This window comes from Chiloscyllium plagiosum, unplaced genomic scaffold (assembly GCF_037043375.1).
Source record: "Chiloscyllium plagiosum isolate Xiang-an unplaced genomic scaffold, Cpla_swu_hap1 HiC_scaffold_4, whole genome shotgun sequence".
NCBI lineage: Eukaryota > Metazoa > Chordata > Chondrichthyes > Orectolobiformes > Hemiscylliidae > Chiloscyllium > Chiloscyllium plagiosum.
The window spans coordinates 19354412-19378553 of record NW_028270142.1 but is presented as its reverse complement, the minus strand read 5'-3'; the positions used below and the strand labels follow the sequence as shown (position 1 = coordinate 19378553).

General features: G+C 41.1%; 1 protein-coding gene across 1 annotated transcript; it reads right to left on the bottom strand.

Annotated features, from left to right (window-relative positions):
- Positions 1-1804: 1804 nt before the first annotated feature.
- On the bottom strand, positions 1805-24000 carry mrpl53 (mitochondrial ribosomal protein L53). The gene is made up of 3 exons (XM_043689088.2): positions 23872-24000; positions 16497-16609; positions 1805-2393 (listed from the first exon to the last, which is right to left on the bottom strand). Exons 1-3 carry the CDS (start codon positions 23961-23963, stop codon positions 2266-2268), a joined length of 333 nt encoding a protein of 110 aa, XP_043545023.1. The 5' UTR covers positions 23964-24000; the 3' UTR covers positions 1805-2265.
- Positions 24001-24142: the final 142 nt, after the last annotated feature.

Here is a 24142-nt window from a genome sequence, read left to right as displayed (position 1 = left end):
CACTACTCTCTGAAAGAAATTCTTCCTCATCTCTGGCCTAACTGGGTGACCCCTGAGATTACACTCACTGATCTAAGACTCTTCCTCAAGGAGAAAACAATCTCTCAGAATCTACCTTGCCAAACCCCCTAAGAATTTACGCATTTCATTATAGTATCCTTTCATTCTACTAAACTCCAATGAGTATACGCCCAACTTATTCAACCTCCATACCCAGTATCACCTGCCCCTGGTGAAATGTCTCTGGACTGCCACCAATGGCCAAGGCATCCTTACTCAGCTAATGGGACCAAAACTGCATAGTACTGTAGGTGCAGCTTAGCCAGTACAAGTGAACAGTTTTAGCAAGACTTCCCCATTTATAAAATCCATTCCTTTTGAAATAAAGATCAATAGTCCACCTGCCTTCCTTATTACCACAGAGGTTGATACATTCAGAATTTTCTCCAACAGTTTCCCTATCAGTGGCGAGAGACTAACTGAATTGCCACTGAATTACTAGCTCATTTCAGAGGGCAGTTAAGAGTCATCACTCACTGTAGGCCCAGAATTATATGAAGGCTAGAATAGGAAAGGATAGTGGATTTCCTTTCCCCCAAAAAATTAGTGAACAAGATGGACTTTTACAATGGTAGTAGTTTCATGGATACCATCAATTGCTCAATTGGCCAAATTCAAAGATGAGACAGGCTTAGTTCATCTTCTGGTGTGCCTAAGATGCAATCCATTAAATAATTTTGCTTTGCTACTACCTGTCAGAACATTAGCTAAGGAAACTTTCTCAAAAAACCTGACAACTACATTAGTCAATAATTTCAAATCTAATGTTGATCTTGCTTTTGTATCCTCTGTGCAGGCATAACCTTGTAAGCCTCACTCTGTCTAAACATCCTTTAATCTGTATGTCCTTGTATGTTATGATCGGCCTTAGGTACATGTGACAACAATAAATCAAATCATATGATCTGGTTACCAGGTACTAGCATTTGCATCAATGGAGCAATGGTATTAACATACATCAAAAGCAGTCTTAGTCTGGGTCAATCCAGTACTTACAGAATATATTCACTTTTGGAAGCATAGCTACCCAACCTGAAGGAAGTTCTAGCAAAAGCTGCAAAATTGATAAACATTACAAAACTGGTACAAAATGGCCGTCCTTTGAGTTCCATAATATTTGTTCCTGTACATTTCAGCCATATTCAGTTGGTTGCAGATATGTCTCTAAATCACAATGTTCTGGATCAAATTCCATTCAGGGCTTGAACACAGAGGGAGCATTGCATTGATGGAAGTGTCATATTTGATGTGAGATGTTAAACTGAGGCATCATCTGCCTGGTTCATTTGAATATAAAAAATTCCACTCATTACTTACAAAAGGAGCAAAGAGTTATCTCCAGCATCCTGACCAATATTTACCTCTTAATCATAGTCACAAAAATGAATTGCTTGGTCGTTATCAGACTGTTGTTTGTGGGCATTTGGTGAGCACAAATCAACTATTGCATTTCCTACATTGCACTTTAAATAGTAATCAGTTGGTTACAAAACACTTTGCAACCATCTAGTGATTACGAAAAGCACTATACAAATGTAAGTTTTTTTTCCTGTAATATAATAGAAAATGAGTATGTCCAATTGTTCCAAGGAAGTTCAATGGTTGTCGCATAACAAGGTCTTTGGGAAATGATCATACCCATGTTACTTCAGAAAACTTTCAAATGCCAGCATTGTAGTTCTCACATAGGTAAACATTTAAAACGAGTTCTGCCAGTTCTATTCATGAGAAGAAACACACCAAGTTTAAAAAAGCTAATAGTTTTTAGTATCTGAAGACAAATGGCTTCAGTTATATTTCAAAATCACTGATAAGTCACAAAATGTCGGTACAAGTCCTATGAGTGAAAAGTACCAATTAGTAAACTACCAATTGACAGGATTTCAAGTGGTTAATGCAAGTATAATGTGCTATAAGGCAATAAATTAGGATTCACAATCACTTATTTTGATGTTACTGGCAGACTGCAACTCCCCATGTTACTGGGGAATATTTTTTGGTCTTACTTTTGAAAGAAATAATCTGTAAAATGCCAGCTGGAAATGCAGCTGAATGATGAACTGAAAAGGTGTTTTAAGATATTGATCAGTTCCATTTGCTACTTTTAAACTAAAATGGTCAAACATCAGTCAGCACTTGGCCAGGCTTGATTTCCAAGCATGCTTATGAAGAAATGAATACATAACAGGAATATCCAATTTAATGTTAGTGGCTTTTTTTTGATGCCTTCTCATGTGCCTGAGGGTCCTTTGCAAAGCACCTCTCATCAAAAAATGACAGCATCTCCCTGCTTGTCAAGTTTGCTGCTTTCATGATCAATCTTTCCCCATCATCTGTAGAGAGAGAGAAAAAAAATCTTTTTGTAAATGTCAAAAAGTTATCATTACTACTTCAAAATAAACAAGCTGAACAGTGTTCATTCAAACAAAAACTGTGCATTCACATAATTTACTTAAATATGATCACAAGCATGCTTCAAACCTATGGAAAATAATGAAATAATTTCATACATCACCAAAATACAACTTTTACAATGATATATACTGCAAAACTGAACACTGTACATGAATAATGCATATTTACTGTTGACTGCACCCTTAGGGTAGAAAAATGTTTAAAAATATCAAATTGTCTGTTCCTCATAAATTTCATGATTTTGTGTCAAGATGACACAGCTACCTCGAAATAATTTTTTCTCCACCATAGATGGCATAACAGATAAGACAGCTACAATGAGAGGTCACTGAACCTTAATTTGGTCTCACTAGCCACAGGCACACAATGATTTACAGAATTTCTAATGAACTACCAAGAAGGGGTTTCTGCAATTAACAAATAATTTTAACTTCTGCATTCCAGACAGTTATAGATGACAAAAATCTAGGTGAGATTTTGAAAGTCAAAAGAATTTATTGTATGAATTATTATATTACATTTTAGAAGACTTTTTGAAATGCCATTAAACTATAAATGTGGATTAGTAATGATTTCAGTACTAATGTCATGTTGTCCTGCTTAAGTCACAGACTTGCAGGTAACTAAGTGCTTATCACACTTATGTTAAACAGTTTTGTTTTGTTTCTGATATGACATTCTGCACTAGACTTTTACTTTGAACCAAACAACCATGCAATGGGGAAACAAGTGAAAGTTGATTGGGAACTTTTCACTGGTACTTTTTTAAACCTAGTTAAGAACAGGACTGAATGAGTCAACAATTTAAGTTCTATGCCTTTTCTTCTCGCCTTCAACTGAGAAAACTCCAGCATAGGAGAAAATGTGAGCTGGTAGCATGGAACAAATCCTCAATAAAAATACAAAGTTGAGTACAATTATGCATTTCTAATATTTTACATTTGTGTCAATAATATTGTGTCAATTCATCACAGCCACTGCAAAAACATAAGAGTGCAAAAGCGCTATCAAAATGGCTGTGTGCAATAAGTGAAATAACACATAACCATGTACGACAACAGTGTACTTCCAAGCCAAATCACCTTCAAACAAGATAGTCCAGTTACCATTCTTCTTAGAGAATAGAAAAGTAATTGTGATTATTTTAATCAACCTGCATGGGCATGCTATGACACACCACCAGGACAAGTGGGACACTACCACTCTGCCATAAGAAATTCATGTTCAACAATGTGTTATAGCTGAGCTGAAGCAAAGGTTGTAGACTAGGGGTAGAACCCTGAGAGAGTCAAGAAACACCTGTGAGTTCTGAAAGGAAGGAAAGTGGGATCCCCTCAGTGATTTGCTGTATAACCTATCACAAATGACCACTGTAATTTCAAATCTTCAAATGTATTAAGCATAACTTATTTCCTATTTTAAGAAACACACACAGAATCCTGTGTCTTTAGTTGAAAATTAAGCAAATAAAATTTGTATAATATTTGTGTTTTAAAATCTTAGAAACTTAAATTCCAATTTATTTTTAAAATACTCTTTGAAAGAAGGCATGTTGAATGTTCTTTAAATCAAAGGGCAGCTTTCCAGTAAATAGGGGTGGGTGATGGAGATGGGGAATGAGGTGGTGTGGTGTGTTTTGGAATCCCTGGAAATGTTACCAAAGGGACATGTGCAACTATGCACACATTGCAGACAACTCTGGCCCAAAAATGTCATTACGAATGTAACAATATTGCCTGCAATGTCGAAAAATATTAGTAAAAGTTAATGATAAATAAATAAATCTCCTTACATATTCGAGTCAAACAGCTTATTTGACAAAATATTTTCTGAACTTTGTTTTATGTGCTTTAACTTAAACAAATATGAATAGCATACTTTTCTTGCAAAAAAAGACCAATTTGGGTTTGGAGTGATAGAATAAAACAGATTTGTATTACTTTCTGATTTACATTTGTAACTAAAAAAAAAATTAAATAGTGAACAGTAAAGTTTATTTTTAAACCATCACTCTCAGAGTTTGTGTTGCTAAATTCAATACTCAGTGTGACTAACCAATATAGAATGGCATCAACAATGACATCAGGCTGAACTCTTAAAAGCAAAAAACCCTGGTGATCAAGCTTTATCATGCTCCGATAGGACTGCACCTTGAATACTTTGCCAAGTTCTGGTCACTAAGAAACAAAATATATTGAAGTATCACGGGCAGTGCAGAGCATTATTAGGCAATCTAAACTAATAGAGGATTTCCAGACTCTGACTTCAATTACACTGCAAATATTGTCATCACATGGGATCCTGTCACCAGCTCAGGGCAACAACACAATCTATTTAAAGTTTTGTTCCTAGCCATAGCCATTTCCAAATTAACTTTCGAGCTTACTTGTAGGAGCACTTCACTCTGTCGCTTTACACATGTGAAATATCCATTTAAGCACTCAGATATATTATGCTTCTTCACTCTCACTTTCTCTGCAAAATCATTCAAATATTTTATGCACTTATTTATTGAGCCACATATTGAGCAGTGACACTATTGAAATTAATTCTGTTTTTATGAAGTTACTTAAATACTATGGTTCTTGGCGCAGTTTTAATTTGCTGTTTGCATAAAGCAAAAATGTTTTTGCTGTGGCAAGCAGTTAAATGACAAAAGAAACATTCAATTTACTTTTAAAATCAGAAAGAAGAGCTGAAGAGCCTTTTTGATTGATAGGATATGGGCAGTAGGGGCAAATCGTAGCGTTTATTGATATTTCCTAATTACCCTCAAGAAGCTGGTGGCAAGCTGCCTACTTGAATAGTTGCATACCAGGACAGTGAAGGAATACTCTCCAGTTGCCTGCAGTCATGCAGCTCCAATAACACTGAAGGAGCTCAATCATCAGCACCCTACCACCACCTTAAATATTTACTCCCTCCATCATGAGGAACAATGGCAACTTGCATACATTGGACAGGATGCACTGCAACAACTTCCCAAGCCTCCATCAATAGCATCTTCCCAAATGCATTTCTTCTACGACCAAGAAGAGCAACAGCAACAGGTGCAAGGGAGCTGTGCCATTTGCAAGTTCCTGTTTAATTCACACACCAAGCCAACTTGGAAATTTGGTGATTTCATGGTGGATACATGTATAACACACAGGCTACAACCAACCAAGAAGGCAACTTAGTCTGGTATGCACATGATAGAAGCAAACTACAAATGGCCTGTGAAAGCATAATTCACAACATTTTCTTTCTGCCTTTCAGTATTTGGAGACTGAGCACAAGCAATAATGCTTACCTACAAAGGGAAGGCTGCAAGCAACAACACATGCATAATGTTAATAACTCAGGAATCAAATGAAAATAATATGACTGTCTCATTTCAGACCATAAGAACTCCATTGTATAAATTGCTTGAGCAGATATTTATAACTTGTTAATATCACAAGATTACTGGGAGAGGTGGCTGAATTTAATTGGCTGGGGCAAGAACTCCAAAAGGAAAAACAATTCCTAATATAATCTGCAAAACCACCAGACATATTGCCATCCCCTCTCCTACCAGCCTTCCGCAGGGACCACCCTCTCCAGGATACCTGCTCTACTCCTCCTCTACTCCCAACACTCACACTGCATCTTCCCATGCAATCACAGAAGGTGTAACACTTGACCGTTTACTTTCTCCCTCATTATCCAAGGCCCTAGGGACACACATTCCAGGTGAAGCAATGATTTACCTCGACTTCACTCAATCTAGTCTACTGTATTCACTGCTCACAATGTTGTCTGCTCTACACTAGCGGGATGAAGTGCAGACCTGGCTACATTCTGTCCACAGGTGACCCTGAACCAACATTTCTGTCTCAGGTTTGCTGCAGTACTCCAGCGAAGCTGGAAGTATCTAGGTTTCCACTTGAGCACCCTGCAGCTTCAGGATTCAATACGGAACTCAATAATTTTAGGGCATGAGCATCTTTTCCCATGTCCTTACCCAACCCATACACTCCAGACCCTGTCATCACATGGGCTGCTACCACAACCATCCTTTTGCCTACTACTACAGGCTAATTCTCCGAAGCTGACCTTTATCCATTCCTTTGTCTGCCCAACTGTTGTTCTCTCTCTGGGCTCCATCTCTAGCTATTGTTTACTCCTCCCATCTACCCTCTCTCCACCTTCAGCTTAAATACTGTGACAATGCTGTCACTTTAAGAGGTTATTTTGTCCTTTTTTTGGAGAGAGGTTGCAAGGCACAAGCAACGAACTGGCTACTGAAGACTACTTGAGTAAACAGGTAGGGAAGCCTGGGGCCTTGTTTATTAATGCAGACTGAATGGGTGTGGCCAGCTCATACAGATCAGGATTTCTGAGTAGCATCAGAAGCTACTGGGGTCTCAAAAAATTGGAAGCTTCAGTAAATGTCTCCTGGCTGTCCTGTCTCTGAATTTTCTCTATGTTTTCCTCCTGGATGGGAGAACTGCATGTGAGAATCGGCAAGTGAAGTTTCCTTTTCAGCCATGGAATCTGTTTATGGGATGTTACTATATTGGAATAGTTAATTAGTAACAGTTACTATATCAATTATTCTGTTAAGTTTTGCAATAGAATTAGGTTATTCTAAATTTCTCTTTCTTTGGTTGAGTTTTAACTACAGCATTTAAATAAATTGTGTTTTGTTTAATGGCAAGTAGCGTTGACTAGTTGCATTGCATCTGGAACAGGCATTTTACATTTGCCTTTAAAATAAGAAAGGTTAGGGGCTAGGCTACCTTCTTAAAATATTTTGAGAGGGTCTGGTCCAGTCCATAACAATACCAACCTGTTCCCAGCTACAATCAGTTCTGAAGAAGAGTCACTGGACCCCGAAACATTATCCTTGCTTTCTCTCCAGATGCTGCCAGACCTCCTGCATGGTTCTAGCAATTTCTGTTTGCGTTTCTGATTTCCAACATCTACAGTTCTGTTTTGGTCCTTAGACCTCTGTTGCTCAGTGGCGGAATGGTCTGAAGGTTTGCCACTTCTACACTAATAGTAGATCAACCATTTCCCATCCAGTACCACCCTCTGCCTGTCTGCACATTTGCTCCCTGAGCAACCTCTCTTTTAACTCCCTTCACTTCCTCCAAATTAAAGGTGTTGCTATGGGTACCCACATGGTTGCAGCATTGTCTATATTTTTGGAATATGTGCCTAATTTTTACTTAAGTATGTCAACAATCCTTTTTCTATTGCAGCAAGGATTGTAACAATGCTACCTCCTACACCCGGCCTGAATCAGAAAATGTCATTTATTAACTTTGCTTTCAATTTCTCACCTTCAGACGGTCTATTTCAGATTTTCTTTCACACCCTCACCTTCTCAATCTTCATTTCTGGGGATGGGCTATCACAAAGTATCATCAGCCCACTGTCTCTCACTGCTAGCTCAAAACACTTTCTCACATCCTATATCATCTCAGGATACCATTCATTCTCCCAATTCCTCTCTCTCCATTGCATCTGTTTTGATTACAGAACCTTCCAAACTAGCACAATGAATTTGTCTACCTTGCACCTCAAATAAACATCCCGTCCCTACCATGACTGACATGGCCATCAACTGTGTTGAACCCATTTTTTGAAGTTCTACTTTCACCCTTCTCCACCACCCCTGATGCACAACAGAATTCTCCTTGCCCTCGTTTTCTAACCACTGGCTTCAGTATTCAATAGACCATCCTATGTCACTTCCACCAACTCCAGAGTGATGCCACCAAACACAATATGTCCTTCCCTCCCTTTTCAGTATTCCAAACAGACAATCCCTTCTGCAAAACTTCAGTCACCCTTAATGCCCCAATGTTTTCCCATAGCACCTTATCGTGCTAGCGCAGGAAATGCTTCACCTTATATGTCTTTTAGATCCACTTGCCCCATTGTCCACACCCAAGTTGTCCTTCCAGATGAAGCTGCAATTTACGGGTACGTTAAATTTTGTTTCCTGCTTTTGCAGCTCACACTTTGATCTTCTTTACTTTGGGGAAACGAAAAGGGTAGGTGATTGCTTTGTGGAATACCAGTCTGCAACCAGTGCTTCCCGTGGTCTACCATTTTAATTTTCCACCTGGTTCTCAGGCTGGCATCTGTCTTCATCCTACTGCCCTATTTTACTGAAGTGCAGCACAAGCTCGAGAAACACTAAACTTTGATTAGGCACTGTGCAACCTTCTGCGCTCAATATTTGTTAATTTATCCACAGAATGTGGGCATCATAGTGGAGTGGGTTTGGAGTCACTTGATTAGGTGAGACCAGGTAAGAATAGCAGATTTCTCTGTCAAAAGGACCTTAGTGAACCAGTTGAGATTTATAACAGTCGGTAGTGGTTACATGGTTGACATTAGGCCAGCTTTTTATTCCAAATTTTATTGAATTCAAATATCTTCTGCCAAGGTGGAATTCAGACTCGTGCTCCCAGAACATTAGTCTGGCATTCTAGATTATTAATCTAGCAATTTTACAACGATCCTACACCTTGCCATTGAGTTCAACAATATCAAAGCATAATCTCTATTTCCCCATTTTGCTTCCTTTTCTTTGCATAGGTTAACCTTTAACATGTTTTCATGTTTTTGCTTTCAGGTAGTAACTGTTCATTATTTTGTCTTTCATCTCTTCCGGGCACTTTTTTTTTTGTTTATTTGCTTCTCCTAATATCACTCCCTTTAGCTATGCCCCATTAACTCTATTACCCAATGACAATTCTGAATTTACATCCTATCAGACCCTTTCTTTTGTTCTTTGTCCATTCTTTCTGATTTGTTGGCATTGCTGAACACCAAGATGTGCACACAGTATACTCTTGGGAGACACCTGCAGATGCGCTACTAATTGAGATTTGTTGAAGGAGGCGGGAGAGAGGGATTGGAAACCTTGAAGGGGATGTGCACATCTGGACCGAGGTGGTTGGGTTGGCTCGGGGATGGGGGCAGCATGATGAGAGATGGCTCCCTGGGTAGCTTTGCTGTCTCACTGCATTGGGGATCCAGGTTCGCTTCCAGCCTTGGGTGACTGCTTGTGCGAAATTTGCACACGCTCCCCAGAGACCACATGGGTTCCTGTCCTTCGACTGGAACCTTTCAGTGCAGATGGTTTGAATGGAGCTGTTTTTGTTAGGTGTGTTCAGGAGGGTTTCATTACTCACTATGTAGACAGGCTGACGAGGGGAGAGGCCATTTTGGATTTGGTGCTCGGCAATGAGCTAGGACAGGTGTCAGATCTCGTAGTGGAAGAACACTTTGGTGACAGTGCCTCACATTTACTATAGCCATGGAGAGGGAAAGGAGCAGCTACCATGGGAAAATATTTAATTGGGGAAAAGGAAATTATGACACATCAGACAGGAGTTGGGAAGTACAGATTGGGAGCAATTGTTCCACAGAAAGGGCACAACAGATATGTGGAGACTGTTTAAGGAGCCGTTGTTGCGAGTGATGCACAAATTTGTTCCTCTGAGACAGGCAAGAAAGGGTAAGATTAAGGACCCTTGGATGATGAGAACAGAAGAGCTTCTCATCAAAAGGAAGAAGGCAGCTTACGTAAGGTGGAGGAAGTAAGTGTCTAGCACAGCTTTAAAGGATTACAGGTTTGCTAGAAAGGAACTCAGAAATGGACTGAGGAGAACCAAGGGGGGACACGATAAACGCTTTGCGGGAAGGATAAGGGAGAACCCAAAGGCATTTTAATCATAAATGAGGAACAAGAGAAAGATCAGGGAGAAGGTAGGGTCAGTCGCGGATAGCAGAGGGAACTTGTGCGTGGAGTCTGAGCAGATAGGGGAAGCTCTAAATGAGTTTTTTTGATTCGGTTTTCACTAAGGAAAGGGGCCTTGTTATTAATGAGAACTTTGAGAAGCTGGGAAATAAGCTTGAACAGGTCAAGATTGATGAAGTTGATGTGTTGGAAATTTTGGCAAACATTAAGGTTGATAAGTCCCCAGGGCCAGACCAGATTTATCCTAGGCTCCTCCGGGAAGTGAGAAGGAGGTTTCTAAGCCACTGGTGAAGACCTTTGCTCCCTCACTCTCCAAGGGATTTGTATCAGAGGATTGGAGGGAGACGAACGTTGTTCTTTTGGTAATAGGGAAATCCCTGGCAATTACAGACCAGTCAGTCTTACATCTGTGGTCAGCAAGGTTTTGGAAAGAATTCTGAGGGATAGGATTTATGACTATTTGGAAAAACAGAGTGTGATTAAAGGCAGTCAGCAAGGCTTTGAGAGGGCCAGGTCATGCCTCACAAATCTTACTGAGTTCTTTGAGGAGGTGATGAGACAGATTGACGAAGGTCGAGCAGTGGATGTGGTGTATATAGAGTTCAGCAAGGCATTTGATAAGATTCCCTGCCGTAGGCTCATTCATAAAGTCAGGAGATATGGGATCCAGGGAGATTTGGCTATCTGGATTCAAAATTGGTGGCCAACAGAAGGCAGAGAGTGATAGTAGATGGAAAGTATTCTGCATGGAGGTCAGCAGTGCCTGCAGAGCTCTGTTCTTGGGCTTCTGCTCTTTGTAGTTTTTATAAATGACTTGGACGAAAAGGTTGAGGGGTGGGCTCGTAAATTTGCCAATGAAGGTAGGAGGTACCGTTGATAGTATTGAGGGCTATTGCAGGCTGCAGTGCGACATAAACAGGATGCAGAGCTGGGCTGAGAAATTGCAGATGGAGTTAAACCTGGATAAATGCCAAGTGATGCATTTTGGAAGGTCGAACTTGAATGCTGAATATAGGATTAAAGACAGGATTCTTGGCAGTGTGGAGGAACAGCAGGATCTTGGTGTTCAAGTGCATAGATCCCTTAAAATTACCACCCAAGTGGATAGGGTTGTTAAGAAAGCAATGATGGTTTGGCTTTCATTAACAGGGGGATCAAATTTACGAGCCATTGGGTTTTATTGCAGCTCTACAAAACCCTGGTGAGACCACATTTGGAATATTGTGTCCAGTTCTCATCGCCCTATTATAGGAAAGAAATGGAGGCTTTGGAGAGGGGGCAAAGAAGGTTTATCAGGATGCTGCCTGGACTGGTTGAATGACGAGAGGTTGAATAAGCTCAGACTTTCTCTCTGGAGAGAAGGAGGAAGGGGGGTGACTTGATCGAGGTATACAAGGTAATGAGAGGCAATAAAGTCGATAGCCAGGGCAGGAGTGACTGGTTCGAGAGGTCATAGTTTTAAGGTGTTAGGAGCAAGGTATAGAGGAGATGTCAGAGGAAGGTTCTTTACATAGAGAGTTGTGAATGCATGGAATGCATTGCCAGCGGTGGAGGTGGAAGCAGAGTCATTAGGGATATTTAAGCGACTGCTGGATATGCACTTGGATAGCAATGAATTGAGGGGTGCGTAGGTTAGGTTATTTTCTTTTAGATTAGGAATAATCCTTGGCACAACATCATGGGCCAAAGGGCCTGTTCTGTGCTGTACCTTTCTATGTTCTATCCTCCAATTTCATCCCACAGTCCAAAGATATGCAGTAAAGGTGGACTGGACATGCTAAATTGCACATAGTGTCCAGGGATGTAGAGGGTAGGTGGATTAGCCATAGTAAAATTGCCCATAGTATCTAAGGATGTGTAGGCTAGGTAGAATTGCCATGGCAAATACAGGGTTACAGGAATAGGCTGGGGGGCTATCTATTTTTATATTTCTAGCTACCATTGTCTCATGCTATGAACAGCTTCTAAAGCCTTTGCATTCATTCTTAAATAAGGTGCACAATACCTCCGATGTGATCTTGCCAATACACAAGTGTATTGCCAATACACTGAAGCATTACCTCCCTACTTGTGTATTTAATTTCTTTCACAATAAATAACTGCATTCTATAATCTATAAAGATTGTGGGCAGCACGGTGGCACAGTGGTTAGCACTGCTGCCTCACAGCGCCAGAGACTCGGGTTCAATTCCTGCCTCAGGCGACTGACTGTGTGGAGTTTGCACGTTCTCCCCGTGTCTGCGTGGGTTTCCTCCGGGTGCTCCCGTTTCCTCCCACAGTCCAAAGATGTGCAGGTCAGGTGAATTGGCCATGCTAAATTGCCCGTAGTGTTAGGTAAGGGGTAAATGTAGGGGTATGGGTGGGTTGCGCTTCGGCGGGGTGGTGTGGACTTGTTGGGCCGAAGGGCCTGTTTCTACACTGTAAGTAATCTAATCTAATAACATATTAGCACGGACAGAAGATTGGCTGGCTGGCAGAAAGTAGAGAGCATGTACAATTAGTTTTCAGATTGGTATATGTGCCAACCAGGATTCTGCACGGGTCTGTAACAGGCTCTCAACTTTTCACAATTTATATCAATGACTTAGATGAGAGGATTGAAGACATGGTGACTAAATTTGCAGAGAACACAAGTTAGGTAGGAAGCATATTATGAAAATAACATAATAAAGATGCAAATCAATAAAGATAGGTTAACTAGTGGGCAAAAATCTGGCAGATGGAGTATAAAGTGGGAAAATGTAAAGTTGTTCACTTTGGTTGCAATAATTAAAAAAGTATTACTTCAATGGCGAACAACTACAGAATTCTGAGGTGCCAAGGGATTTAGATGTTCTAGTCCATGAGTCACAAAACATTAATATGCAGGTACAGTGCATAATCATTAAAGCTAATAGGATGCTAGCCTTTATTATGAGGGGTATTTAACTTAAGACAGTTATGCTTCAGTTATACAGAACATTGGTGAGATCACATCTCGAATACTGTGCACAGTTTTGGTTTCCTTATTTAAGGATGGATGCAGATGCACTGGATGCAGTTCAGAGGAGGATTACTATAATGATATCTGGAATAAGCAGGATTATTTTATGTGGGCAGTTTGGACAAGTTGGCTTGTTGCATTGCAGCTCAGAAGAGCTAACAGCAATTCCTTTGAAATTTATAAGACCCTGAATGGTCATGACAAGGTGGCCTTGCAAAAGACCTGAGTGAGCTTAGAACAAGGGGACACAGTTTTAAAAGTAGACGCTGCACATTTAGGAGAGAAATGAGGATTTCTTTCCCTCTCAAAGGGCTGCGCAACTTTGGAACTCCCTCCTTCAGGTGGCAGGATCATTGAAATTTATGGATGAAATAGATTGATTCCCGCTCAGCAAGGGCAAAGGTTATCGGAAATAGATGGAATAAAAACTAATCAGCAATTATCTGTTTTGCTGCTGTTTTACACAACATCAACTGCCTCGATTTCTCCATCCCCCCACTCCAATCTCAGTCCCTCCAAACATGCAGCACTCCACTCTCTCCACTCCAATCCCTGTTTCACCACCAAACCCGATGACAAAAGTGGGGCTGTGTAGTCTGGAGGATGGACCTCTATGTTGCAGTGGCCAACTCTCCAATACCACGTCCTACCTGCCCCATGACTACCAGTCCACCATGGCTCATTAAGCCACCATCACTCACACTGTCCGTGATCTCATTGCCCCTGGTGATCTCCCCTCCAACTTTATAGTCCCCAGCCCTGCAATGTCCAGTTCTACCTGTTCCCCAAGATCCACAAGCCCAACTACCCCGGCTAGTCGTTTGCCTCCACATGCTGCTACCCCACTGAACTCATTTCTTCCTATCTCAATTCCATTCTCTCCCTCTTGGTCCAGGCACTTCCTACCTACATCTGTGACACAAACCACACCCTCTACTTCTTTGGAGACCTCCAGTTCTCCAGTCCCCCTCCACTAGTACCCTCCTCCACTTTGCCGAATTAGTCATCATCGTCAATAACTTTTTCTTCAACTTTTCTCATTTCCTCCAAATCCAGGGGATGGTCATGGGTACGCACATGGGCCCTAGCTACATCTGCCTCTTTGTCGGTTACGTCGAACAGTCCATTCTTAGTACATACACAGGTACTGTTCCCCAACTATTTCACTGTTACATTGATGACTGCATTGGTGCTGCATCCTCCATTCAGGCTGAACTGATACAGTTCATCGACTAAGCCAACAACTTCTACCCTGCCTTCAAATTCACTTGGTCTATCTCAGACACCTCCCTCCCCTTTCTTCACCTCTCCATTTCCATATCTGGTGACAGTTTACAGACTGACATTTACGATAAACCCACAGACTTCCATAATAACCTGGACTACACCTCCTCCCACGCCATATCCTGCAAAAACTCCACCACGCTTTTCGAATTCGTCCATCTCCGTCGCATCTGCTCTAATGAGGAAAAGTCCTACTCTCAAACATCCAATGTCCACCTATTTTAAACACAATTCTTTATTGCCTGTCATTCAGACGGCCCTCTACCACACCTCCTCTACTATTCTAAACCAGCCTCCCTGCACCTCCCACCACCAACAACCACAAAGACAGGGTCTGCCTTGTTCACGCTTGCCACTCCATAAGCCTCCGCATCCAATGTACCATCCTCAACTCCAATTAGACCCCAACACCAAGAACATTTTCCCGTCCCCAGCCCTTTCTGCCTTTTGCATGGACCATTCCCTTTGTCACTCCTTTGTTCGAGCCCCACTTCCCACCAACCACCCTCCACCCCCGTACCTTCCCATGCATCGCAAAAGATGCAAAACCTGCTGGCACATCACGTCCCTCACCTCCATCCAGGGTCCCAAACAGTCCTTCCAGATGAATACAGAGGTTCACTTGCATCTCCTCCAACATAGTTTACGGCATCCGGTGCTCCCGAAGTGGTCTTCTCTACATTAGTGAGAGCAAATGTAAACTAAGGGAACGTTTCGACGAGCTTCTCAGCTGGGTCCATAAGGGCCAGCCTGACAGCCCGGTCACTGCCCACTTCAATTCCCATCCCACTCCCTCTCTGACATTTCCATCCTCCGCCTCCATTATCACGGTGAATTAGACTGCAAATTGGAGGATCAATACCTTACCTTCCACCTGGGTAGCCTACAGCCTGGAGGACTCAACATTGAGTTCTCCAATTTCAAATAACCTTCCAAACCATCCCCTGCCTCCCTTTCCAGCCCTGCCTCCACCTTTCCATTCCATCTACCAACCGTTCCTTCCAGCTACTAACTGGATTCATTCCTCCCATCGACCAACCAGGTCGTACTGACCAACCTGTGTCCACCTATCATTACCTCACCACTCTGCCCCTGTCCCCACCCAAAATCATCCCGCCCACAACCCCTTTACCCGCAGCTCCCCATATCCCCACCTCTGTTCCTGAAGAAGGGTTATACCCGAAACATGGATTTCTCCACCTCATGATGCTGCCTCGCTTGCTATGTTCTTTCAGCCTTCTGCTTGTCTACTCTCACAAAAAAGAACATTTTAAGTTGGGTTGAGATTATTGGCACAAAAATACTTTCTAGTTTGACACGGTAAGTTGACCATTTTGTGAAATATTTCTTTTTCCTGAATGTTCGTGCTGTACTAATTCCCTTTGCATATGATACAAGTTATTTTGGCAGGAAAATTTCCTGTCAAACCATTATCAATGCTTTTGTTAACCGACAACCAAATGATGTTCTACTGAGGGAAAAAGGATATTCCTTTTCTCATTATTCATCACATGCAAATAAATATTTGGCCTCGGCATTATACCTTGCAAAGCATCACAAATGCGGTTAGGTACAGAGTTTGGTGCATCACACTTATATAACCAGATAAAACTGATTCCAAACCAAAGAAGGAGACAAGTCTGAAAGACTGTCCTTAAAATTTTATTTTATGAGCAGTCTAAATGGACAAGACACAAGAACAGAGGAATAGAGGTTCAAATAAGGACTTTTAGTGCTTAAGGCCTAGCCAGCTGCTTTAGTCAATAGCAGATGTTAATCAGTAGCTCAGACTGACAATCAGTTATGGAAAAATGATATGTAGGACATCAATCCCCAGATGGTAAAAGAGAGCTTGGATGAAAATTATGGAGTGCCTCTTTCAAAGCTGCATATTAAAGACCGAATCTGCAGACCCAAACAATTTACCATCTGGACTTCAAGGTAAGGAAATCTGGGTTTCCTTTTAATATTTTTGACCTTTAATAGACTCAAAGAGAGTTCAGAACTTACTGAATGTGATTGATATAACAGGTTCTGTCTCATCATGCTTTACATCGGCTACAATCCGGCAATTGGAGTTTGTTAGACGTGCCTTTTCTGTTCCTATTGCAGCAAGAAATTCCCTATGAAATGTTGGAAATAAAATTTAAGTGAACACAAATTGTGCCAATAAAAACAAAACAGTCTTATCACACAATTTTTCCTGTTCAAGTGAGATATACACTTTCATAAAGTGGAATCATACATATACAAGGTGTCACATTTGCAAAACATTTCATTTTTTTCAAAAAAAAATTGTTTCCCTTTGGCAGTTAGCAAAATTTTACTTTAATTCATATTACTGGCCTCTGAAACACATACATACAAAGTGGGACAGAACACTAGTGCTTCACCGGAGGCTCACTGATGATGTCACCTATTATGGTGATGAAATATCCGAGAACAAGCCTACCAGCTCAGCGAGCAAACTTACAACTTGAACCTCAATCTGAGCTACAAATCTCAAAAATTGCAGAGTTTTAGTTTAGGTTTCAACAGTAGGGATTTCGAAGTTGGTTATGGAAGGTGCCACATCTCTCTCTCAGCCACAGTAAAAAGCTGTAGTTAGAGTTAGAGATGTACAGCATTGAAACAGACCCTTCAGTCCAACTCATCCATGTCAACCAGATAACCTAACGTAATCTAGTCCCATTTGTCAGCACTTGGCCCATATCCCTCTAAACCCTTTCTTTTAATATACTCATCCAGATAACTTTTATATGTTGTAATTGTACCAGCTCCACCACTTCCTCTGGCAGCTCATTCCCACCATTACACGCACCACCCTCTGCGTGAAAAAGCTTCACCTTTGGTCCCTTTTAAATTTTTCCCCACTCACCCTAAACCTATTCTAGTTCTCTGGTTTTGGACTCCCCCCTCCCCAGGGAAATGATCTTGTCTACTTAGTCTATCCATGCCCCTCATGATTTTATAAACCTCAAAAGGTCACCCCTCGGCCTCCGACACTTCAGGGAAACCCGCCTCAGCCTATTCAGCCTCTCCCTATAGCTCATATCCTCCAACCCTGGCAAAATTCCTTGTAAATCTTTTCTGAACCCTTTCAAGTTTCACAACATCCTTCCTATGGGAGAGAGACCAGAACTGCACACAATATTCCAAAAGTGGCCTAACCAATGTCCTGTACAGCTGCAACATGATCACTCTTCCTATCAGAATTTTTTTTTTGGTGTTATTTTCTCCTGGACTGGACAAACACCACATGTGAGACAATTTATTTAACTGAATTTGCCTTTACCAAGGATGTGTTTATGGAGTGTTATTGTATTGGAACAGTTGCTGTTTAGTAGTTAAATTATTTATTATTCTGTTAAGTTTTCCAATAGAGTTAAAGTTGTTCTGATTCTTTTTTCTTTTGTTTGTATTTTAACTTTAAGGTAAAAATCAAGTGTGTTTTGCTTAAAACATAGTAGTGTGACCAAATGAATTATGGTTGGAGGGTTCAAGGATGTTGCCAGGGTTGGAGGATTTGAGCTACAGGGAGAGGCTGAACAGGCTGGGGCGTTTTCCCTGGAGCATCGGAGGCTGAGGGGTGACCTTACAGAGGTTTACAAAATCATGAGGGGCATGGATAGGATAAATAGACAAAGTCTTTTCCCTAGGGTGGGGGAGTCCAGAACTAGAGGGCATAGGTTTAGGGTGAGAGGAGAAAGATATAAAAGGGATCTAAGGAACAACTTTTTCACACAGAGGGTGGTACGTGGTGGAGGCTAATACAATTGCAACATTTAAAAGGCATTTGGATGGGCATATGAATAGGAAGGGTTTGGAGGGATATGGGTCAGGTGCTGGCAGGTGGGATTGATTGGGTTGGGATATCTGGTTGGCATGGAACGGGTTGGACTGAAGGGTCTGTTTCCGTGCTGTACATCTCTATGACTCTAAATGAAACACAGCAACTTACATTTGCCATTAAATAAGAAAAGGAGGGGTTTTGTCTGGTACATCACATCACTCCTACTAATAATGTCATGGACATCTACTACAGATAGACTGGTAAAGGCAAGGTCATGTAAATCTTGCCATATTGTTAGTTTTCTGACCTCCTGATTGAAGCAACTCTATTCTTTCAGACTTGATCAGTTAGTCAGTAGTAATGCCACTGAACCACACCTGATGATGTATTGAAATCCCCCAACGCTTCTGGATTTTGCGTTTATGCCACTTTCAGTCCTATTGAACTGTTGGTATGACAGATATACCAAGGATGCTATGATGATAGTCTTACAGTATCATAAGGTCTGAAATAGCTTGGAGACAAATGGAGAAATATAGAGTTAAAAATATTTAATCGGAGAGTCCAACCCTAGGTAAACTGGACTCAAAGACTGGCTGACAAAACTGTCACTGAACAATGGGCTACACACGGTGGCACAGTGGTTAGCACTGCTGCCTCACAGCGCCAGAGACCCGGGTTCAATTCCCGCCTCAGGCGACTGACTGTGTGGAGTTTGCACGTTCTCCTCGTGTCTGCGTGGGTTTCCTCCGGGTGCTCCGGTTTCCTCCCACAGTCAAAAGATGTGCAGGTCAGGTGAATTGGCCATGCTAAATTGCCTATAGTGTTAGGTAAGGGGTAAATGTAGGGGTATGGGTGGGTTGCGCTTCGGCGGGGTGGTGTGGACTTGTTGGGCCGAAGGGCCTGTTTCCACACTAAGTAATCTAATCTAATCTAATCTAATCTAATTTAAAAAGATAGCTCGTGTACACCTGATGTACATTCTCAAGTGACAAAGGAACAGCAGCTAAAGACAGAGTTCCATGATGACAAGGCAGAGTGTAGAATGAAGCAGATAAAGGGTGTGTATGACAGGTGTCAGGTTGTTAATACAAGTGAGAACCAAGCTAAATATAGAAAATTCAGAGGGGATTTAAGAAAGTAAAAACAAGTTACAAAAACAAAGTCTGAAAGGAAAACTGCACTGACTTAAAAAGGAATGCAAAGATTTTCTTTTGGCATTTCAATGATACGGGATAGTTAAAGGAGGAGCGGAGCCAATTTCGGACCAAAATGTGGATCTAGGATCAGATACTAATTAAGTACTTTGCATTCGTCTTAACCAAAAAAGAAGATATCACCGTGAATTAAGTGGTAGTTGAGATACCAGGTGCATTAAAAGTTGATGAAGAGGAGCTAAAAAAGATGACCATAAAGACAAGTCAACTAGGATCGGATGGAATGTTTCCAGGAGTATTAAGAGAAGTAAATACAAGAGCACATGAATTTGAAGCAGAGTAAGCCAGTCAGCCCGTCGAGTCTGTTCCACTATGCAATAAGATGATCATGACTGCCCGATTACTTCACATTCCCGTCAAACACCGATAACCTTTCATCCCCTTGCTCATTAAGAATTTATCTATCATTGGCTTAAAAATAGGTGAGGGCTCTCCTTCTGCTTCCTTTGAGGAGCAGAGCTGCAAAGACAAATGATTCTCTGCAAGAAAGCATTTCTCCTTATTGCTATCTTAAATGGTGACCAATTATTTGAAACAGCGATCTTGAATTCTAGATGATCGCACAAGAAGGAAAAATCTTTTCGCATGTACCCTATCAAGATTCTGCAGGATTTTATATGTTTCAGTTAAGATGCCTCTTAAGTAAGGGTGAAAATTGTGCAATTCTCCTTAGATATTTATGGAGGTGGCACCAGAGGATTGGAGAACTACAAAGGGCAGTTTAATTCTGTGGTGAGAAAATACTTAAAAACTTTGTTTCCGTAATGAAATTAATAGCTGCTTTGACAAGTGTAGTTTTATTAAGGAAAGACAATACAGACTTGTTAAATGTAAAGTGAGCAGATCTGATTGCATCCGTAGAGAGAGAAACCGAGTTAATATTGAGTTCAATGGGACTCTTCTTTGGAACTGAAGGGGTCAGGAAAAATTATGGGTTTTACGTTGCAAAACAAGGGGAAAGGGGAGCAAATGAGACAGATGGGATAGATGTCCATACCAAAATGCAAAGGGAGTCCTAAACATCCTAAAGAAGCCATATTTGAATGAAGAGCAGGTGTTAATAACATAAAATGGGTTAACTTTCCTGACATTCCTGATGAAGGACTTAAGCCCAAAATGTCGACTCTCCTGCTTCTTGTGTGCTACCTGACCTGCTGTGCTTTTCCAGCACCACAATTTTGAACTCTGCTCTCCAGCATCTGTAGACTTCACTTTCTCCTAACCTTCCTGACAGTAAAACCATATAAACAAGAAACTAATGAGATTAAAATGGAGTACAGAGTTTATGATCTGAAGGTGTTGAAGTGAAATGTTGAATCTTGAAGGCTGTAAAATATCTAAGTGGAAAATGAGCTGCTACTCCTCCAGATTGTGTTGGGGTTCACTGGAATACTGTAATAGGGCCTCGGATAGAATTGGGAGCAAGATGGAGTATTGAAATAGCAAGTGACTGGAAGGTCAGGGTCATACTTGCAGACAGAGCAGAGGCACTCGATAAAGCAGTCATCTATATGGTGTTTGGTCTCAACAAAGTAGAAGAGTCAAATTGTGAGCAGTAGATACAATTGACTAGACTGAAAGTAAAGCAATTGCCTGGACGTTACATGTGAAGCCTTGGATAATAAACAGTAAGGAGGTAATAAAGTTTTACACCTTCTACAATTACTGTGATTACATGACATGATGTCATTGAGTGAAGAGGGCTTGAGCATGAGAGAGGAGTGGACAGCCCCTTCAGAATGCTGACAGAAGAGGAGGGAAAGGAAGATAATTTTGGTGGTGACATCTCATGGCGGGAGGTGGTGGAAGATGATCCTTTGAATGCATGTCTGGTGGCATGAAAGTGAAGACAGGGCAACTGTGTTATTGCCCTGTATATTGGGATGGAGTGTAGTGGGGCAGGCAAATGGTGAGGATAGAAGTATGGAAAATGGGTCAGACGTAGCTGAGAGTCTCACTAAACAGGATGGAGAAGAATCCTTAGTTCAGCATAAATTATACGTTGGTTTTTGTGGAACAGATATGATAGAGACAGATTCAAACATAAATCCATGTATTACAGTAGAGCTGCCTTCAATCAGATCCAAAGTGGAATGACCAAAACATGATTCTTAAGCTTTAGAACATGGCCTAAAGCTGCCAGAGTTATTTGAAAAGCTATAAGATGTAGGAGCAGAAGTAGTCCGTTCAGCTCTTCCCGTCTTCACCATTCAATGAAATCAGTATTTCACCATTTAAATACCATTCAGCTCCTCCATTCATCCTGCCAAAAGACACTACCTCACATTTCTCCACATTTAATTCCATCTTCCAAGTTTTTGCCCACTTGCTTAACCTGTCTATACCCCTTTGCAGAATCTTTGAATCATCCTCATCACTTACCTTTCTACCTATCTTTGTGTCATGTGTAAAAATGGCTATAGTAAATTCATTTTCTTCATCCAGGTAAATAATAATGGTCCCAGCCTTAATCACTAGTTACAGATTGCCAGCCTGAAAAGGCCCCCTTTATTCCAACTCTGGCTTCTATTAGTTAGCCAATCCTCTATCCATGTTAATATACAACCTCCAATACTATGGTCTGTTATCTTATTAAACAGTGTAATGTGTGGCAATTTATCAAAAATCTTCTGAAAATCTAAATATTTTACAACCACTGCTTCACACTTATCTATCAAACTTGTTATCTCTTCAAAGAATGCTACCAAATTCCTTGACGCTGATGTCTCCTTCATGAAGCCAATCTTCTAGATAAGTCAGAAACATCTTTGGGAGCAATCAAATACACTTTAGAGTTGTTAGAAGTAGATGTGATTGTGTGTTAAAAGTGGATAAACATAATGGAAATGTCAATCTGTCAAGGAACTGGCAGAGTTAATGAATTATTTAAACAGCCTGCCATTCACACTTTTAAGAAACCTACAGTGTAAAAAGAATGTGACTGTTATTTCCCTGCCTGCTAGCATAAATCAGAGGACTGTTGCTGAAAGATTTGCACTGAATGATTCATTTCTCAATCTATGATCAGTTTCATTTCCTAACATTTCAATTTGATTGACAAGGGCAAGTGTATATAAAATACTGAGGAAAGTAAAATATATTGAATTGGTTTTCAGCAATGAGACTTTTGAAACAGGAATTCATCAATAGGCACTTACCTACTCCATCTCACATCGTGCACGGAGGTCTGCTCATGGTATATACTGGGCGAATCGGCATAGATGTAATGTCAAAGTGTGATGAACAGAGTGACATGGGTGATCAGGCCGCCACACCTTGGTAAATTCACTATTCATCTTCATTTTGCGTATTTGTGTCTTTTTACATTTTGGTTCAGTCCTCCACATTAGCTATACCAAACCTCACTTAATTTCAGATTACCCCTAAATTCCTCAACTGTAGTTCAATTTCTGATCTAAATGCTTTGTGTCACAAACAATGGCCCAAGCACATTTCCGTTCAGAACACCACTTCCATTCAGTCCAAAATTATTTCCTGAAATCCGACTGTTTTGCAGCCATCTTTATTTTCATTTACCTACACAGATCTAATTCATCCCTGCTCTGGTCATAAGGCTCTTAGATTTAACCCAACATTTTTCTGAAAGACCCTATATCACATCCACTACAAACAGAATCACAAAAAGGCAACAGAACAGGAGATCATTCTGCCACTCATATCCATGGTGGCTCCCTGTAACAGCAGTAGACTTAGTGTCCTTTTCTTAACCCTGCAGTTTTTCCTTTACAGATAATGCAAAAGGAGAGTTAAGGCTTCAGTTCAGTTTGACAATCTACTAACAGTGCTTGTCAAAGCAAATGTTTCCAGCAGTTTCGTTTTTATTTCAGATTTCCAGTATATTGCTTCATTTAAAGAAAATTCCAACACGTGTACTGCTATTAACCTTCCACTGACACAATGAAAGCGACGTTAGAAACAGAAATTGCTGGAAAATCTCAGCAGGTCTGGCAGCATCTGCGAAGAGAAAGCAGAGTTAAAGTTGCAGATCCAGTGACCCTTCTTCAGAAATGGTGATAACTAAGAAAAGGATCCGAAACGTTAACTCTGATTTCTCTCTACAGATGCTGCAACACCTGCTTAGTTTTTCCAGCAACTTCTGTTTTTGATGCAGATTCCCAGCATCGGGAGTTGATTGGGTTTTTTAAAATTGAAAATGAAGGAGTTGTACTGATATTGATTTCCAATAGATCATTATGGCACCGCATTTTCAGTGCATTTCTTCCAAATACTTCATTCCCAGTTTATTGAGAAGTCAGCTTGTTTATACCAAGGATGCAAACTATATCGAACTGAGACTCAAAGTCACCGCAAGAGCTAGTGCGAAATGGAGCTTTATTCTGAAGGCCTTTCCTACCTGGCGCCACGGACATTAGACTCGAAGGGACAGAACTGCACGATAATTTCTTTCACTGTTTTCAAGATGACGCTCCCCCTACCCGCCGCCATCTTAACTCCCAACGTCCGGAGAGTAGGGAAGGACAACCGGTGCTCGCGATGCGCTCTGGGAATTGTAGTCCCTTTCCTGCTTCACGTCTGAGCTGCGTTCGGACAGGCCTCGGGACGTCATGACGTCAGCGCACCCCCGCCACGGGAGCTCGCCTCGGTGTCTGAAAACGGAACCCTCC

What these genes read in the sequence shown, in the direction of transcription:
- mrpl53 (XM_043689088.2), bottom strand. Translation starts at nt 23,963, where the DNA reads ATGGCGGCGGGTAGGGGGAGCGTCATCTTGAAAACAGTGAAAGAAATT. An exon ending in TCTAATGTCCGTGGCGCCAG is followed by an intron (nt 16,610 to 23,871) that starts GTAGGAAAGGCC and finishes AACATTTCATAG; the next exon opens with GGAATTTCTTGCTGCAATAG. An exon ending in TGTTATATCAATCACATTCA is followed by an intron (nt 2,394 to 16,496) that starts GTAAGTTCTGAA and finishes CTCTCTCTACAG; the next exon opens with ATGATGGGGAAAGATTGATC.